Source organism: Melanotaenia boesemani, chromosome 21 (assembly GCF_017639745.1).
Source record: "Melanotaenia boesemani isolate fMelBoe1 chromosome 21, fMelBoe1.pri, whole genome shotgun sequence".
NCBI lineage: Eukaryota > Metazoa > Chordata > Actinopteri > Atheriniformes > Melanotaeniidae > Melanotaenia > Melanotaenia boesemani.
The window spans coordinates 11,984,125-12,003,154 of record NC_055702.1 but is presented as its reverse complement, the minus strand read 5'-3'; the positions used below and the strand labels follow the sequence as shown (position 1 = coordinate 12,003,154).

Genomic DNA, 19,030 nt, shown 5'->3' with positions numbered 1-19,030 from the left:
GGTTTTGTGTGTTTCGAATTTTGTTTCAACAGTGTAATTGTAAACAAGCCCCCTTCTCTTTTTCCTTTGTAGATCTGGGAGTTTAGACAGTCTGCTCAGTCTTGGCTGACAGATGATTCTTTTCAACTGATCCAGATGTATTTTTTTGTCATTGAGCAGCTGAAGCCGATGAAGAAAAGAAACAAGGAAAGGATGAGAACACTGAGCTTATTCCTCAGCTGGCAGTAAAACATTTTCCTAATAAAGCCATGGACACATCTTTGAGTCAAACAGCTTTAATTCAGCCACTTCTTCAAGTACAACATTCTTATCTGGACACTACTCCTTTGAAATGCTACTGACATGCTTCACAAAACAGACAGGTACTTACATATCATGAAAACATCATGGCTGTAACTCAGCAGGTACCATTGTTGTTTTGCAAAACCAAGATTGCTGCATCAATCTCAAACTTCCTAGCTTATCCTTGGGCAAGTACCCTGAACTTCACAGTAATAACCCAGTGTGTAGACTACACTTGGAAATATCTTTGGAAAATCATATGATCACTATCATTTTTTAACAAATAAATGTCCCTTTACCCCCCAAAATTAAACACATCTTTCCTTTTAAATGCAGAACCACAGATTTTCATAAAAATAAACCTTTTGTAGGTTGACAGTTAAGTGTTTACTGCGACCTAAAAAATGAAAAATGACCATGACATTAAAGTACAAACATAGAAAAAGAGGTTCTGAGATAATCTATTTTCAGCCCTGACTGAAGAATGAGCCTCTTTCACTCCGACTCCTCCGTTAGCAGGAGATGAGACCAAGGCTGCTCCCACCGCTCACATGGGATTCTACTTGAGCTCTCCACAGTCTGTGATAGTGATCCTCTTGGAGGTTCGCCCAGACCGTGAACCGTAGGACTCCACTTTCTTGACCACGTCCATTCCCTCCGACACGCTGCCAAAGACAACATGCCCGCCATCCAGCCTAAATGAAGAAGAAGAGGTTTGTTTTAATATTGCTGCCTTGGACAGTGAGACGATCAATGCTGACTCGCTGCTTTATGTTGAGCAATAGCGCAGCTCCTGCAGTGATTCTGCTATTTAAGGCCTCCAAACAAATGTGTGTGTTTGTATGTATATATATATATATATATATATATATATATATATATATATATATATATATATATATATATATATATATATATATATATATATATATATATATCTTTGGCACTCTCTTAAAAAGGAAGGTGTTGCCTCACTACGGCAGCATCTTAACACTCAGGAGACACTACCAACCTTTCTTTAGGCAATCTGTAACTGGACTGTGAAGATTCCCTGTTAAATTGCCACATGTGCTGCATTTGTGTCATTGTTTTGACCTAAGTACAAAATAAATAATGAAAAAGATCTGATAAATTATTTCTGCATGAAAATCTAAATGTAATCATCTGAACATTTCTGATGGAGTCTGATTCCTGATTGTTCTGTAGGTCAGCAGTTCTCCAGAAATCGCACAGTTTAAACCACCAGACAGCATCAGACATTACTTAAAACTTACGTAATGATAAAGTGTTTTTTTTTTTTTAATAAAAGTTTCCTACCATTCTGTTTTGGTGGTGCAGATGAAAAACTGGGATCCATTGGTGTTGGGTCCAGCATTAGCCATAGACAAGATACCTGAAATGCAACAAAGTCAGACTCAGTTAAATCAAAGTCATAAAAGAAATAAATGAAGTGTTTCCAATAGATCTGTGTGAAATTGTACGCCACAGATCTATACAACAGATCAAAATCAAACAGCTTTCATTTAAAGATCAGCACATTTTAATTTTATGCCAATGTTGGAAGAACACTGTAGCACCATGTAAAATGGTTATGAACAGTTGAAAATAGTGCCACCTTGTGGCAACAAATAAACAAACTTATGTTAAAAAGAGAAATGTAAATTCCCACTTTTATTTATATATATTATGTGTATATAACTTTTTTTAAACAATACAAGAGATAATGTTTACTGTCTGCTTAACTCAATATTTAGACCCAAGTTAATAAAATTAATCCCTTATCTACAGTTTGCCTGGAAAAACTTAAAAAATTGTTCATCTAATGCTTTCTAATATTTCCCAAAATATTCTCAATATCACAGCTGAAAACAATGAAGCTTCCCAAATCTTGTATTCAGTGTAACTGGACTACACATCTAAAAACTGAAAATGATGAGTAGTAGAGGACACGCTGCAATACCACAGCATGCAGAGGCGGTTAATACCAGGGCCGGTATGCTTGAGTTTGAAGTTCTCATCAGGAAACTTCCAGCCATAGATGGACTTCCCTCCAGTTCCATTGTGGTTTGTAAAGTCTCCACCCTGATGCCACAAACACATCACTGTAACTACAATAAAACAACTCAGTGAACAACAAAGACAAACAGCAGGATAATGGAGACTAAAGCCTACCTGGCACATGAACTGAGGGATTACCCTGTGGAAAATCGATCCTTTGTAGCCAAAGCCATTCTCTCCTGTGCACAGTGCTCTGAAGTTTTCTACAGGGTTATATGAAGGTGAAAAAATGAAGAAAAATGTGTCAGATTTAAATGACCTTACACAATTTGTCAGTTAATTATTCTGAGAAATAATCTAGAGTAATTCTAAATAAATCTAATCTCAAATGTGACAATTTCCTGCTTTTTGTATATTAAGAATAAAACTGACTACTAAATCTCTAAGTGATTATTATAGTGACAACTGTTAGTTAAATCATCCTGTCAAATAGCAGAATTGAATATCCACAACTCGCTTATAGACTGTAACAGTCATCTCAGATTACAGTTTAGATCAGCTTCTGGTTCAACCTTTAATCATCTGGTGTTTGATAAAAGAAATGAAACAGTTCTTACCTGCAGTTTTTGGCACAACGTCTGCGTTGAGCTGTAATACCAAAAATGAAAAACGCCCAGGGGTCAAATGTGAATGACATGTTATCCTGGAAACTGACTTTAGTCTAAATGTTTACAAGCTGACTAATTTCCAGTGAATATAATTCACTTAAATAACTTAAACGAATTAAGACCTCGATAAAGTAGGAATAAAATACAATTTTTGTAATATTCTCACCTCAAAGGTAACTCTGCCCAGTGGCTCGTTGTCTGCAGCAATGTCAAAGTAAACCATCGGGTTTTTATTAGCAGCTGCCGGGCCGCTACTGTACAAGCGGGCCGCCGTAAAAGCCAGAGAACAAAATTTTATTCTGTTTGACAAAATCAACATTTTGGAACCGCTACACGGTTAAAACACTTGGCTCAGGTCGGCAGAGAACAAGTCACTTAGATACAGGAAGTAAAGAAAGGCTCCTTACAAAGCGCGCATGGTTAAGATCTCGCGAGATTACACGAGTTCCTTTTAGCTTGAGAACTTTATTTAGACGGATTAAATAATGCTTAAAAACCTAATTAGTGAAATATTAACATATCTCATCTTGATTAACTGATTGTTAATAGTTTAAATAAATATTTCTTTACTCAAATTGCATACACATCTAGATAGCTATTTAACAAGTGATTTTTGTTTGTTTTTGTTAAAATCTCAAATGAAATAGTAAATAAATTAAACAGACATGAGCTGAGTGATAACATGAAATGCATTTTCCAGATTTGAATATGGGTGTACTTCATGTATTTTGTCTCTGCTTTGAACACAATAATTTTACACAGCTGGCAGTCAAACTGCCAGTTGGTTTTGCTTCCAGTTTTTTGTTGTTTTTAGAGAGACTTGGGTGTAAAATAGGGTAAAATTATGAGAAAGGACAGACAGAAGGATGAAGTAAATAGTAAAGTAAAAGATACTGTCTTCCCTAGCTTTTCAGTATTGAGAATGGTGGTTTTATGTATGAAATCATTTTGACAGGTTGTAGATTAACTTCTGAATCTGTTTATTTGTGTGGGAGTATGTTATCTGGGTTCATTCCTAAGGGGAAAACTGAAACTCCCTTTTCACTGTCCAACAAAAAAATAACATTTAATACTGTGGTTCTCAACCTTGTTGGAGGTACTTAACCCCACCAGTTTCATATGCGCATTCACCAAACCCTTCTTTATTGAAAAATAAAATATGATTTTTTTCAAATTCCAGACATAGGTATATGTTTTACTGGTGCACAAAATGTAGTGTGATCACCTGCAGCCAATGATGGCCAAGCAGGGAGTGTCATCACGAATTATATGAGTTGGGTGTGTGTCTTGACCTCTGTCGAACCCCTGGGGTTCGATCAAACCCAGGTTAAGAACCACTGATCTAATAGTATAAGTTCAATGGAAAAATATGTGCACAATGCTTCTACAACCACAAGAGATTCTTTTGTGTCTCCAAAGACTCACTCAGCACCATAAAGCTTATTATCTAATAAATAATCCTTTTACAAGGCTTGCAAATCTCAGTTGGGTTACTTCAGGTGACTAATTCAGGACACTGAAAGAATGAAAGAAAATATGTGTTTGTTAATATGAATGCCCTAAATGCAAGAAGAAGTGATAAGTGGAATCTCCAGGAGTGTATCAAGTAACACATAGGCTTGTCCTACCTCAATGAACTACAACAACCCCATAAAGAAATTGTGAGGTTACAAACAAAATTGGCTATATTCATTTTTACTTTCCTTTAATATGCTCATTGCGCCTTTTTTCTTTGTTTTTGCTCAGGTGAATTATATTGTTATAACCCCATGTTCTACATTGTGTGCTACATAATCTTCTTCTTTTATATAAACAATATCCCCATTAAATTAATTTGAATACGTCTTTAGAGTTAAAAGGGTTAAACTGTTTTCTTACATTTTTATCATCATGCTGAGATAAACTGATCATAAAAACCAAACAGGACATCTTGTTGGAGCTCAACAGAAGTACACAAAAGACAAAATCACGGTGAGACGCAGGTATCATCTGAATACATATTTATTAGATAAATATTAGGATGTCACATCATCTAACTACATACAGTTCTGCAAGACTAAAAATCACAATTAGTTCCTTTATTTTCTGACCAGTTTAGAGTATGAAATGATTGTACATACAATGTACAAACATAGAGACAATGGCCACATTGCATGAATCATCTTAGATTGTTATAATTTTTCCAACTGTTCATGATATCAAAAATTGTACAAACTATGGATTTGGTTACAATCTTCGGGACCCATCACTCCCAACTCCATTTTCCACAATTTGAACCGGTTTTCTTTGTAACCTTGTTTTTTTTTAATTCCTTTTTTAAGCTTTAGCACCTCGGAGTATGCCGGTGAGACTAGAACACTTAGGCTAAATAGTACATGTAAAATATAGTTGTCCCAGTTCCCCTAACAAAAGAGGTGAAAGTATATTACAGAGAGGGGAACAAATTGCTGAGAGATACCCACAGACACTAACTAACATGTTTCATTTTCCATATTCAGCCACTTCCGTTAGAGGGGTTGCAAGCTTTTTTTTTTTTTTAGAATTATTATTCTGAAGAAACAATGCACATTCCCAGGGAAAATGAATACATTTCAGTTCACGTCTCTATATTAATTTACATATATACAGACATCCTTGGGACATTTAACTAGCCTAGCCCTCAGCATCCTTTTTTGTGCCAGGAAGTTGAATGTGGCCCTCACTTTTTTTTTAAATATATCCTTTTACATTTTTCTTTTTTTTTTCTATTTTTTAAACAACATCCCCCAAAGAAATGGCCCTTCATTGTGATTGTGCAACTCTAGATTTTGGGTGCTGCCTTAAACTCCAAATTGACTCACTTGAAAGTAAGAACAAACTATGAAATAACTAATCCCATGGAAATTTGAATTCAGATAAAAAAAAAAAAATTAAAAAAAAGATGTGGCAGTGTGTTAAACAAGTTGATGTCTCCTTGTGACTGGGTATGAAACATGTCAGTGCTCTGAGCTGGAACAAATAATAATGGTAATAATAATTATAATAATAGTCCTTAAATCACATTTAAAAGAATGTTTACATAAAATCAGGTTGGTTAATTCAGCACATTGCTATGGTTGAAAGAAATTGGATTTCTAGCCTTACAGATTAATACGAAAACCAGTACAAAATAATTTACCAAGAACAAAAAGGGGATAAAAATGTATATGGTCTCATGCTTTTAAAAAAGCCACGTTTTTCTATAACAAAAATATAAACAATATCATGAATTTCTTTAAAATATGGTTGTGATATATCTTTAAAATACCACCATGTATTGACAATTAGCAACAATTATGATATTCACATAGCTCAATAATTACACTGAAAGCCAGCTGATACCACGTGTTTTTAAAACCATCGCAGCTCAGCATCACTAAAAAAATGCAAAGTATCATCGATCGTTGCCGGATCAGTTCACTTTAGCATGAAATAAAAATATTGCTTCAAACTGAGTTTTGATATCTGAGACATGAAATGATGCAACACAATCATGTGACACAGGGAAGAGAAGAACAGTGAGAGATGACAGGTGTGGAAAAGGGATGAGAAAACGTAACGACCTGCAGGAAATAGCTTATGAGATGTATGAACTGATTTCAACTCGAGTCATTTTTTTTTTTTTTTTTTTTAGGAGAAACAGCTGGTTACAAACAAATCCAGTGGTCTGATGGGGTGGCTGGGTCTGGGAGCATACATGGTTAGGTTTGAACGACTAATGATCAAAGAACAAAGATTATCGAGATGATACAAAAATATTCACAATGATATTTACAGTACAATAGCATTTCTTAAAAAATAATACATTTGCATACTGAACAGCACTCTTCTCAAAAAAGTGAAATTGAAAACAAATGTGACAAAAGGTTTGCACCAATACTGCTTAGAAAATCACTTCTTAAACAGCAGTGATGGATAAACTGTGTCCTACCATCACCTCTCTTCTCTCTCTCTCTCACACACACACACGCACACACACACAGACAGGCATGCACTCACAGTTTTACGCAGGGCCAAGCAAACACAAACATTTCCATTCTCATCCCTCTAGCTTTGGTGATGTTGAGCAGTTTCCCAAAAGATGTATGGATAGTTTAATTATGCAGCGACAAAAAAAACAAAACAAAAACAAAAACAAACAATAAACATAATATTGAATAAACAGCAGATACATGATAAATGCACTGCTGACATCAGTATCATCCCTTCAGTGTTAAATAAACTCATTCTAACTCTGACAGAAACCAAAGACAAACCTATAAACAGAAGACCTGTGGAAACAGCAACTGATAAAAACCACACTTTCTTTTTTTTCTTTTCTCACCACTTGGAACAGCACTAGACGAGGGCTTGGCACACATGCACTTTAGACTGTAGACTACTTAAACAGTACATCATTTAACAAGGACAGGGATGCAACTTTAGCAAAAAGCTGACACCAGGGCTCATGCAGAGCAGATGACATGGAAGGATTTGTAGAGGGAAGCAATAAAATGCAGCAAGATCATCACAGGAACCCCAATCTCTCATAGTGTACCTTTCATTTCCATTAAAATCCCTTCTCTGTACAGGAGGAATAATAACTATACAATATGTAGAACATAGATGGTCTTGGTATGCAATATAAATTGTTTTTCTTCTTGTATTGGAGCATAAATCCTCTCTATTTCAGCTGTCAAACTTCAATGAACAGACCATTGTAGACAAAGTGGAAGCCGATCAATCCAAAAATCTTTCTAAAACGTTGGCAACAGAGCAAAAAATTTTTTTAGAAAACATTTAGTCAAAGACAAACATAGTGTTCTAACTGATCTTATTCCTTTTGTAAAGATTGATTTTGTTTTTCTTTTTTGCATTGCCAGAATCTCTTGTGCTTTAACATTGTGTGTGTGGTGGACGAAACAGTGTGATTTAACCAGACCAGCCAGGGAATGGAGCTGTGTGACACCAGGAAGCTGTGGCCTCTGAGATTGCAAAATGTAACACACTGGCCAGAGAGCGCAGGTTTTCTTTTTTCTTTTAAACAGTGAATTCCTTTTTCTTTTTCAAAAGGCGACAAATGTGAATAAAAAAATGCTACAACACCTTACTAACAAGCACACATACACAAGTGTGTGTTGGGCATAAAAAAATCAACTGAGTATAGCTGCACAGTCAAAGGTATCACCGCAGGGTCTTCTGAGTTTGAACCTCTTTCAGTCAATCTGCACTGGCGAATGAAAATTGTACGAGAGGAAGAAGAGAAAGGGAGTGCATCTTTGTGTTTATCAAGTACTGAGTGACCGCCTTGGGTTCTCGGGGAAGCTGCAGGCAGTTGGAAAAGTTTGTGTGCCTGAAACGCCTCAGTTGTTTTCGAAAAGTGACAGAAGGTCATCGTTGCTATTGCTGGGGAGGTCTGGGGGATCCAGGTATGACAACAGTTCGTCTGGGTTGGCGAGCTCAGGAAGAAGCTGGAAGACACAAAGTGTGAATACATAAATGAACATAAGTATTCAAAGAAACTCTTCATAATCTGATCAGCTTTCACAGATTTCTTTTTCAGTACTCACGTCTAACGATGGCTCAGGCATATCCGACCCCGCTTGACTGTCCAAACTGCTGGATGGGTTGAAGGCCAGGTCGTTGTGGGGATGGGCGCTAGGGCCAGGCTGCTGCGGCTGTTGCTGCTGCGGTGGTGGTTGTTGAGAGGGTGGAGCTTGCCTTGAGGGCTGAGGAGGCCCACTGTGGTGTAGCTGCTGCCCTGATTGACTCCCAGGGTGTGGAGACGCATGTAGGCTCTGCTGCATCGGCCCGTGTGACTGGTCAGTGCCGGCAGAATGAGGTATCTGCAGAAAGTGTGAAAAAAGATTAAAAGTGGAACTAATTTTTCTGATAAAATAATTTATGATTAACAAGTTTTTTTTTTTTTTTTTAGAAAATGAGGACAAAGAACCATTAGCAATTTATGCTAAACTTTCTTTCTTTTTTTCTTTTTTTTGTGCGATAGATCATCCCTATTGTAAAATCAGATTGTCCTCATGCATGTGAATTTGTTGACATGGGGAAGAGGTTGACAAAACAACCAAGAGCAACCACAAAATATATGGAGTGTAAAGGTATAGCAATGTTATGGGACACAAGTTGGGCCTATTAAGGTCTCACATGAGCTCCCATTATGCAGGTAAATAGGTACATCAGTTTCAAATGTTGTCAAATGTCTATACGCACATGCTCCTGTGCAGGGTTTAGGTTGACATAGTTGTTAGGTAATACATCCACTAGAGCGCCACACAGAGTTCAGAGTTCACTTGAGTTTTTCTTTTTTATTTCTAAAGTTAGTTTTAAAATTTGAAAGAAAAATCCCCACTTATGAATTCCAATGACAATTTCAACAGCAAACATGATGATGACAGATTATATCATGATAATGCACATTCTCAGAAAGAGACATAAGATGTAGATGACAGTGGTCTGTACAGTCCTTAAATAGAGCAAGGCTTCTTCTTTGTATCTTCCACTGTTCAACTATATTGCACAACACTACTCCAACAATTTTCAGTGGTGCTGCTCTGTTTGCTCCGTTCAGCTATCCATTATCAAGCTCCCTTAAAATGAAATATGCTTGAAATGAACTCAGAGGAGGTACAGAAGGCACTGTCTGTATCTGCATATTCAACACTGAACATTATTAAGCCCTAAGAGGAAAAAATGTCTACATTAACAGATAACAAACGAATAAAGTGACAATGCATCCAGCTGGTACACCTCTCTATTGATAAGTGCATGCGGCATTCACCATTTATTGTCATTTATTTTTGATTAGGTTACTTAAACTTTGCATTGTTATATGGTTCCTTGACTTTTTCAGTTTTTTTTTTAAATTAGTCATTTTTTGCAGTTGAATTATCTTGATGGGTACAAAAATCCCAGACTGAACACCTTGGATGTAATAACACTGTAAGCATGTCTAAAAGAGCTTTCTTTTTTAACCAACTTAATTTGTTAATAAATTCCATGTTTTAAATTGACTGATAGACATTTGATTTTACACACAAAAAAAAGCAAATAGTAACTAAATGCTGAAATGTTTCTGAAGTAACGCATTGTAAAGAACACAGAAGCTACTGAGGTGCACCGTCAACGTGGAAAGTGGGAGGACTCACTGAGTCAGGCATGCTATGGGACAGTGGCTTGTCTTGTGTCATCAGGCTGTTGGGCATGTCAGGTGGGTGAGACAGCTGGGGGCCATGCATGAAGTCATTCATCGATGTACCACCTGGGGCTCCATGAGGAAAGTCAAAGTTCCCATGCCCTGGGTAACTGTTACCTAAATGTAACATAAAAACTTTTAATATGTGTTCATATTTCTTACAGTCGCTTTAGGTGAAATTATTTGTCATACTAGTTTGTTTAAGATGCATATTTAAACCCTTTACTACCTTGACTAATGTATTCACTGTTGTTTCCACCTTGGCCAGAGGGCATGGATGGGTACGGCGATGGACCAGGGCCAAGTTGAGCGATCATCTCTATTACATTGGGCATGATCATCTGGCTTGGACTCATTGTCTTAAACCTTTTGGCCAGTGGTCCGTCTGGATCCTCCTTGATATGGATGTCAGATTTAATAGCCACCGGCCGCCAACTACACGTGGGGTCAATTGTGACCTCCTCAAACTCAGAACTGGTGGAATATAGATGAAATTTAAGGGATGAGACACAAAGTAAGTGAAAAAATGTCCATGTATTCATTGTTTGTTTAATTCAACTTACTTTTGAATGGCGTTCAGGATTCCCCACATATACTGGTCCACTTCGAGTCCTTCTAACAACGCTGTTTTACTGAGGAGGAGATTTTAAAGGGATATCAAAATGACTCGTAAAGACAATCAAGTGGAGCTTGAGTACAGCTGATAATCTAAACAGAACAAACTTACTTGCATACAGGACATCGCCATGTTCCCCGCTCACAGTTCAGTTGTAAATATGATTCCAAATCAAAACACTGCATGAACCAAATTAAAGAAGTCAGATCTTTTTTTCCAGTAAATGCTTTTTAATTTTACCTGAACGTGAGATGGTTTGCCAGTCTAGTCTTACCTGAACATGTTTGCAGTCATGGCCTCTCGCTGGAAGCTGTATTCGTCGGAAGGTGATTGGACATTTGAGGGAAACCTTAATGGCCGTCTGCTCTACGCCGTCTTCTCCGTTGAGTGTGGCATTGCCCGATGATGCTGCCACGCTGCTGAAATTTCTCTTAACTTTAAAGAAGAAATGACAATTTGTAAAGCAAAAACTCTAAAAGCAATCAGGAGATTATACTGTGCCTGTGTGAATACCTTTGGTGATGCAGTGCTCTGCAGGAAGGAGCCTCTTCTTCAATAGGCCCTGCAGGACAGAGCGAACTGAGGGCCTGTGGACCAGCTGTAGCACAAACAAATGCGACTGTGGGAGGAAACATCACATTTGCTATTACAAACATTGTCCTGTTGAGGTGAAAGATTTCAGATATTTTTTATGAAAAAGACTGTATTTCTGTATGAACATTTTTCTCAATAGTTCTGGAGGTTTGTGTACTCACACAGCAGCAGGCAGTCACTGTGATCTGGATTGTGTTTCTTCCTGGCTGGCATACGTGTTTTAAGTGCAGAGGTTTGTGGGAGGTTTTGTTGTCACCACGCTCGATAGTGAGCGGCGTGGCATTAACACTGACTTGGACCGATGCCGGCCAGTTGGTATTCATCTGACGGTCCTCGTGGTGGTAGCACTTAAACTGCAGCTCCAGGTCCGATCTGCACAGGCACACAAAATGAAAATAGTATGTGTTGATGTTCACTCAAATCAGCGCACAATGTAAAATACATGTGTAATAATCTAAAGCTAAATTTGTTTGGAGACCAGGAAAAATACTCTTAAGCTCTTGAGAAGCTGCAGATGTGACATTTGTAAAAAAAAAAAAAAAAAAAAGAAGATGCAGGGAACTTTTTATCACCGGAATTCAGAAAATGCATGAATCGCTGAGCTGGAGAGGTATAAACTGTAATATATCTTACCTCCACATGAGTGTTTGATGAACAGAGGGCCGTAAGTGGAAGACGTGGTTGCTGACAGCCAGGTTATGCTCTAGCCTGAAGGGCTCTAGGACAACCCCGTCCCGCACAGGGAACGTCAGGCGCAGCTCTTCGTTGTGGTTAGCTGTGTTTGTGCACAGGAACCAGATTTCATATCATCATAAAAGAAAACAAAACAAACAAACAATAAAAAGTTACTTGAGATTTTCCAGTGACTGACCTGGAGGGGGAGGGAGGGCAGTGATATTTGGTTTGATGTCAGGAGGGAAGGGCGGCTTCACGTCCTGGTTTGGTGACAAGTATGGAGGGATGTTACTTCCTGGGGTCATTGGAGGGGTGGGGTTGCCTGGCACTGGGGAGTGAGGATAGTTACCCACTGGTCTTGGAGGCTAAACAGAAGAGAGTTGACAAATTGACAAGTTAAATATTTATGGGAATATTTAGAACACAGTCAGGGAAATGGTGATGTAATAAAACTAGAATAAAAATGGACTCACCCCATTTATGTTACCCTGGTTGTACTGGTATCCACTCCCAGAAAAGTTATTTGTTTGGCCATTGAAAGGTGGCTCTTGCTGTAATTAGATCAATTATATTCTTCATTAAAGTTTGTATCAGTTGTATAAATAAAGTAGCAAATTTAATTTTTGTTATAAAACCATCTTTTGTTCAGTGGAAAGCCCTCTCACTGCACCTTATAGTACTGGCCCATAGGGCCACCGGGCGGTGGGTATTGGCCCTGCAGCTGCTGCCCTGGCATCCTCTGGCCGGGATAGTTAGGGGACGGCAGTGGCCTGGAAGCATTGGGAGTGGGGTATTGCCCCTGCTGGTTGGGGAACTGGTTGTTTGGTCCATACTGCTGTCCACCATAATTTGGCTGTGGATGACATCATATATTCAACAAACAAAAAAATTAAAAAAATTTCATAGAAAGAGTTTTGACCTGCCCAAACTTACCTCCCCAGGGTACGGTCTTTTCATGCCCTGCATTCCCATTCCCTGTGGCCGGGGCCCTGCATAGCCTTGCTGAGGCATCCTTTGCCCGTGGGCCCCAAAAGGCCCCATGCCTTGGCCCCTAGGTTGGTTCATTCCCATTGGTGGACTGCTCATATTGGAGGCATTCATGCCTGTACCCATGTTTCCAGGGAGCGATGGAGGGCCACGGGGTCCTGGCTGGTTCATGAACTGGCTGTTGTATGCCTGGTTTGGTCCCATCTGGAAAGAGGAACTCATCTGTAAAACAAAATAGGCTCAGTCAACCAACTCAGGCATGACTGTCAGTGTGGCCAGTTTTCTATTAGAAAAAAAAAATAGAATAGCAAGGGAATAAAAACCACTATATCACTGCATTTATCATTCCTTTGTCTAACTAGTTACCCTTAAAATAGAATTTTTTACCACTGAACCCGAATTCAATCCTATCTGTTCTTTATTAATATAATTGTTAGTATAAAAGGGAAGTACCTAAAGGCAATAATTATCAGAGTGACTAATAATAAGTGTGTCATGTTTCAGTTCCATCATGCTACCAGGTGTGCGTTTCCTCCTACCGGTCCGTATTGGTTCATGTCCTTGTTTTGGGTTTCCTGCAAGGCAGCTACAGTCGCTGTGGCAGTGGCAGTTGCAGTGGCAGCAGCGGCAGCAACTGCAGCGGCTGCAGCAGCAGCAGCAGGCTGGGTGAAATCCGAGGGAGGACGAGAGTGTGGAGGGATGCCCATCCCGCCAGGTCCAGCATTCGGCCCTCCAGGGTAACTTTAATAACAAGCGACACAACAAAACAAATTACTGAACAGAGCGGGGCACTGACTTAAAGAGATTTCAGCAAATGCAATGACAGCTGTCAACTTGCTCACAGTCCACTTACGTTCCACCAAAGCCTCCTCCTCCTGGGTAGTTGGGTCGCCCGTACATACCCTGCTGCATGTAGCCCTGGTTGGAGTTGCCTTTGTTGGGAAACTGCTGCTGTGGACCGGGGAACTGAGCAGAGTTCATTCCTGGATTGCTACCAGACATACCCGAGCCCATAGGGCTACCCCCAGGGTTCATGGGATTGTTGTTGTTGGCCATGGGATTCCCCAACACCTGTTAAAGACATAAACAAAGGCAAATGTTTTTCTAACCTTTATGAATCAGTACATGTCTTAGGATTCAATTACAATATCAATGCACAAAGAGAAAAATATCCAAATTAGATTCAAGTCCTGCAGGACAAACCAAGACATTTTTACAGCCACTTTCTGAACCATTTCTATTTCAGGCCAATTACTCATAACACAGGTGTGGCATCTCACCTGGCTCTGTGAAGTGTTGGTCACGCCCCAGACGGTGGTCACCACGGACACTGAACCTGGAGGCTGATTGGTATTTTGTTGCCAGGGAACCGAGTCATATGGAAAAGACCCATCTCTGCAGGGGAGGGACAAACACGTCATCGAGGAACAACAAAATGTCTTGCATGTAAAATTTCATTTGTTCATTATTATGAAAACAAAGGTTTATTTGTTTGAATGATCAAATGAATGCTTAATGTAATATTTCAGACAGTTTTACACTTTTAACTAAGCTACAAGCTTTCTTTCTGGCAGTTTATCCAGCTGCAGCTCCATAAGGAGCTCTAGGATTTTCATGAAAAGGAAGGGCTTCCCCCTGTGGCTTGCTCTGTCTCGTCACACAACCTCAGTTCACATAAACACACTTCATACAAGCCAAAAAGCACAGCAGTGTGAACACTGACCCGTGTGAGAGGCCGGGCTTCATGGAACTCATGGGGGGCTGCATGGGCACTTTTCCCGGAGGCTCGTTCTGTCTGTTCTTCTGGTGACGGAGGAGGAGGAGACGTCCCAGTTCCTCACACCACGAGGACAGAAGAGCTGGACAAAAAAAGAAAAGGGAAGAGAATAAATCAGTGTTGTTGGACACCTGTACTGGATGGATGGATGGATGGATGGATGGATGGATGGATAGATAGATAGATAGATAGATAGATAGATAGATAGATAGATAGATAGATAGATAGATAGATAGATAGATAGATAGATAGATAGATAGATGGATAGATACTTCACAAATTACTTGCTTAATCATTGCTAAATCATAAATAGCAATGATTAGGTCCAATTAGTTTATTAGCATTTTTTATAAAAAAAATTACATCTTGAATTCATTGACAACACCAATAAAGCATCATCATGCAGGTTTATTAGAGTCACTTCTTTTTGTGAAATGTTGTCATAATGTAGCACAACTGAAAATGCAATACATACACTACCATCTGCAGACAACAGGTGAAACGTTAAAAATGAATCCACAGTGTCTGTCTATTCACGTTTAAATGAAGACAGATGTTTACTAATTTAGTATACTGAAATAAATCCACTGCTGAAAGTTCTCTTCCTTACATGGATTATTTCTTGTTGCAATTGAATAAGTTAAGAGGCTAAAGTTGAGAGAAATCTAGATGTCTTTTAGGTTTGTTTTCTTTTCTTTCTTATTTTACTGAATAAATTAGGCTGGATTATGCTTATTTAAATTATAACAGACAGTTTAATTTTACACATTGAAAGGATGAACATAAGAAAATGGGGTCAGATACCTTAATTTTATGTCAGTGTACATATGCTTTTGTAAACACACACGTGCTAATGTACAGGTGGTTGCTATAATGTTCTGTTATTCCCATTTTACTTTAGATTTATTTGTATGTTTTAATCAAGATTTCGAAAGTAGATTCTCAAAAGATTCTCCCACTGAGACACCCCGAGTTCTTGTTGTGGTTTACTTCCCATACAGTAACCTTCATGCTGCAAAATACTGTGAAAGAGCTGCTAAAATCCAGCATGTCATTGCTGTTTATGGCCACTAGGGTTCACTAAGAGCCTGCAGATGAACTCCAGTCCTCTTCTCTACACCTACCTACCGCTTGGTTAGACAGCCACCACAGAGCGTGTTTGATCAAATCATGTGCTTTTCATCTGCAGTGCATGTGTTTGTACTGTGCCAACTACAAAAGACTCACTTTTCCCTTTCCTCTCACTTCCTCTGCTTCCTTGTAGCCTGTGTCTGCGGCGTCACAGGAGAAAGGGAGTGTGGATTCAATCAAAGAGGAGGGCAGCCACCTCCTTTTATGATTCACAGCACTTTCAGGCTGAGCAGGGAGCTTGTGGGGTAGGTGGGTGGGTGGGTGAGACAGGGTGCTTGGTGATTTCAGCTGCGGTTTGTGCGCAAGAAATAAAACAAACAAACAAACAAAAAAACACACACACAAACAAACAAACAAACAAACAAGAAACACATTAATGTGACAGCAGACCCCTGCTGCCACATGTAAAGATGGGCTACCACATAGATATTACACACACACACACACACACACATACACACACACACACTGATAAAGGTTGAGTGAGTCAGTGATAGAGGAGACACCAGGCTAATGGGGCTGATAGGAGGGAGGAACAAACAAAAGCTTCTGACTGCCATCAGAAACATGGAAACCCAGAGATCTGGCAACACATGGCTGCTTGCAGAGTACAAGCTTAGTGACACGCACAAGCAACGACACTGCACTGCCTTTCAACAACGCACAAATAAATAGGACGCAAGATGTCCTCTGAGTGCAGCGAATTTTGAGGACAGCGCTGAATTTTTGCATCGACACACACAAGAGCACTGCACCCCAAAAGGCACCTCCTATCTTTTCATTTGAACACTGAGCACACCAGCCTCGCTCTGTGTAAAGATGAGGGCTGGAATACAAAAGACATGTACAGATGGTGCCAGCAGTCTCCCTGCTTCTCCCTCCCCTCCCTCCCACTCCTTTAAAAGCAGCACGGGGCTCAGGCACAGAGGCAGCTGGGTTTTTCCTCCTTCCCACCCGCTCATGCTCCCTCTCTTTCTCTCTCCTCCTCCTTTCCCCCCTTTCCTCCCGCCTGTTCTTGGCGAGGCAGGTGCCAGGAGACAGGCTGCTTCTCAAGAGAATTGATCCGACTTTTACACGGCTGTGCTTTAGCTGACAGAAAAGGCTGCTCAGGTGCACTTCAACTAAAAACATCACACTTGCAGGTGAATGCACAGATTTGGAAGTTACTTTCAATTAAAGACAACCAGATCAAAGCATAGCTAATAGGTTTATGAGTTCCATGTCTAAGTTAAAATGTCCTGTAATGTTTTAACAGCAGCCTCCCTTTCGTCAGACCCCCTCCTGATGGAGAGAGTTTTCAATTCAAGGGCCTGGCAACCAGCCAGCACGTTACAGCTCAATTAGGACCCATTATTCTCTTCCAACAAGGGGTAACTTGCACTCCTTCATGTTGATAAACATGTCTCTGCAATTTATCCCCTTCGCTGTGGCATCATGAGGCCGTCTGGCTAAGACGACGGTATGCTTGCTTCACAGTGAGGCTGACATCAACAGCCGCAGGACAAAAACAAGCAGAGCAGAGAAATGTCAATACATCGACTGACTATCCGAGAGAAAAAGGGGAAAAAACTCAAATAATAAGAGAAGGAAGCGCCAGCCCCATCACTTAAAGACGAGTTATTCTACCCCACTATTACATAAAGGACTTATCACCACACAAAATTACCACCTCCACAGAGAACCAGCCTATTTAAAGCAGATGCACTGTCATTGACTCAGAGGATAAACTTCAGGTTTCACATGACAGAGGAGGAGCAGCCAACCCGTTACTCTTAGCAGTTTCCTCCTCCCACACTCAAACAACTCTCAAGACAGTGCAGATGATGAACACAAAAGGATTACTGTTTCTCTTCTCCTTGCCTCTCACAGACAGCCCCTTCAATAGACTCATCTGTCCCTCTCCCTGAGAAAAGCCAAAACTGCAGATAATCATCTCAGGTACAATCTGGAGTGAATCAAACTGCCGTTTAGTGCAACTGAGCATCTATTTGCCATGTTTACTGTGGTCTCCCCAGCGGCAATGAGTCTCCATAAGGACAGAGATCTTGTTTGCTTGGTAGATAGTCTCAGGGGCCCAGCTGCATCTGAGCCATATTGATATTCTGGTGCTCAGCTGCCCAGTCTGATGGTCAACCATGGCGGATGTGGTGGACACATCTGCTCCAACTAGATGGGTGGTTCAGTAGCTGGGGCCTGCAGATTCGGGTGTTGTCATAAAGCCCCGGGGAGATATGACAAATGACATAGACCACATCCCTGACAGTTGTTCAATGCTCTGCCCAATGATAATGCTCCCTCCCATCCCACCTTCCACCACAGATACAGGCGGCAAGCAAAGAGATAAACTGCACTGATTAAATGCTGGTTTGCTCTCCTGGAAAAAAATTGCCCTTCGGTCACGCCACCCAAATTACAAAAAAAAAAAAAAAAAAAAAAAAAATATATATATATATATATATATATATATATATACATATTATTTATTTATATTAACCATTTTTAGTTCGAGTCTTTTCACAGATTTCTGTTTCAAAGTTAAGTAAATATATATCTATATCTATGCTGATCAAAATTTTATAAATAAATACAAAAAAAAATTTTTTAATCGATTTTAAACACGGTTGTTGACTAATATTAAAATATACAGTAAACAAGGCAGTGTGAAGAGATACCAGAAAACAGTCTGGTGTTACAGTATTTATGTAAAGTTGCTGTGCTATATCCAATCTAGACCAACAGAAGCCCCTGGGAGTATTGGCCATTATTTCAGCCCTTCTGTTGCATCTGACATTTTAGAAAAGAAATATATTTTTCTGTGCATGACAGCGTATATTTGGGTTTCTGCATAATGTTTATGCCCAGACTGATAAATCCAACTTGTAATTGGCACAAAATATTCCCCAGTTGAAGTTGAATGCACTTTCATTGCAATTAGAAACACAAAGTTCGTTTTGTCTTGATATTTTTAAGCTCTGGTGTTTTTCTGTACTTATAACATTTTTGTTAAACTTGGTTAAAATCAAACTACCTGAAAAAGGCCAACACAAATAGGAGTTACATAAGATGGAAAACAAACTCATGTACGGTAACTCACC

General features: G+C 39.5%; 2 protein-coding genes across 4 annotated transcripts in view; both read right to left on the bottom strand.

Annotated features, from left to right (window-relative positions):
* Positions 1-265: 265 nt before the first annotated feature.
* Positions 266-3,353, bottom strand: LOC121632844 (peptidyl-prolyl cis-trans isomerase A-like). The gene is made up of 6 exons (XM_041974594.1): positions 3,115-3,353; positions 2,898-2,928; positions 2,455-2,543; positions 2,268-2,364; positions 1,600-1,675; positions 266-977 (listed from the first exon to the last, which is right to left on the bottom strand). The coding sequence occupies exons 1-6, from the start codon at positions 3,265-3,267 to the stop codon at positions 842-844; spliced, it is 582 nt and encodes a 193-aa protein (XP_041830528.1). The 5' UTR covers positions 3,268-3,353; the 3' UTR covers positions 266-841.
* Positions 3,354-4,914: 1,561 nt separating this feature from the next.
* The window catches only part of LOC121632600 (zinc finger MIZ domain-containing protein 1-like), a 111,932-nt gene continuing 97,816 nt past the window's right edge, over positions 4,915-19,030 (bottom strand). For 2 of the 3 annotated variants that reach the window (XM_041974227.1, XM_041974229.1), the window contains 18 exons: positions 14,751-14,886; positions 14,308-14,422; positions 13,881-14,098; positions 13,567-13,768; positions 12,974-13,249; positions 12,711-12,893; positions 12,514-12,591; positions 12,237-12,405; positions 11,999-12,140; positions 11,527-11,737; positions 11,285-11,390; positions 11,046-11,206; positions 10,883-10,950; positions 10,719-10,787; positions 10,385-10,629; positions 10,109-10,272; positions 8,516-8,791; positions 4,915-8,416 (listed from right to left, as the gene is read on the bottom strand). In XM_041974227.1, coding sequence (XP_041830161.1) covers positions 8,309-8,416; positions 8,516-8,791; positions 10,109-10,272; positions 10,385-10,629; positions 10,719-10,787; positions 10,883-10,950; positions 11,046-11,206; positions 11,285-11,390; positions 11,527-11,737; positions 11,999-12,140; positions 12,237-12,405; positions 12,514-12,591; positions 12,711-12,893; positions 12,974-13,249; positions 13,567-13,768; positions 13,881-14,098; positions 14,308-14,422; positions 14,751-14,886 — 2,927 coding nt within the window. In that variant the 3' untranslated portion in view covers positions 4,915-8,308. The remainder of the gene's footprint in view (positions 8,417-8,515; positions 8,792-10,108; positions 10,273-10,384; positions 10,630-10,718; positions 10,788-10,882; positions 10,951-11,045; positions 11,207-11,284; positions 11,391-11,526; positions 11,738-11,998; positions 12,141-12,236; positions 12,406-12,513; positions 12,592-12,710; positions 12,894-12,973; positions 13,250-13,566; positions 13,769-13,880; positions 14,099-14,307; positions 14,423-14,750; positions 14,887-19,030) is intronic. The other variant, XM_041974228.1, reaches the window with a different exon arrangement.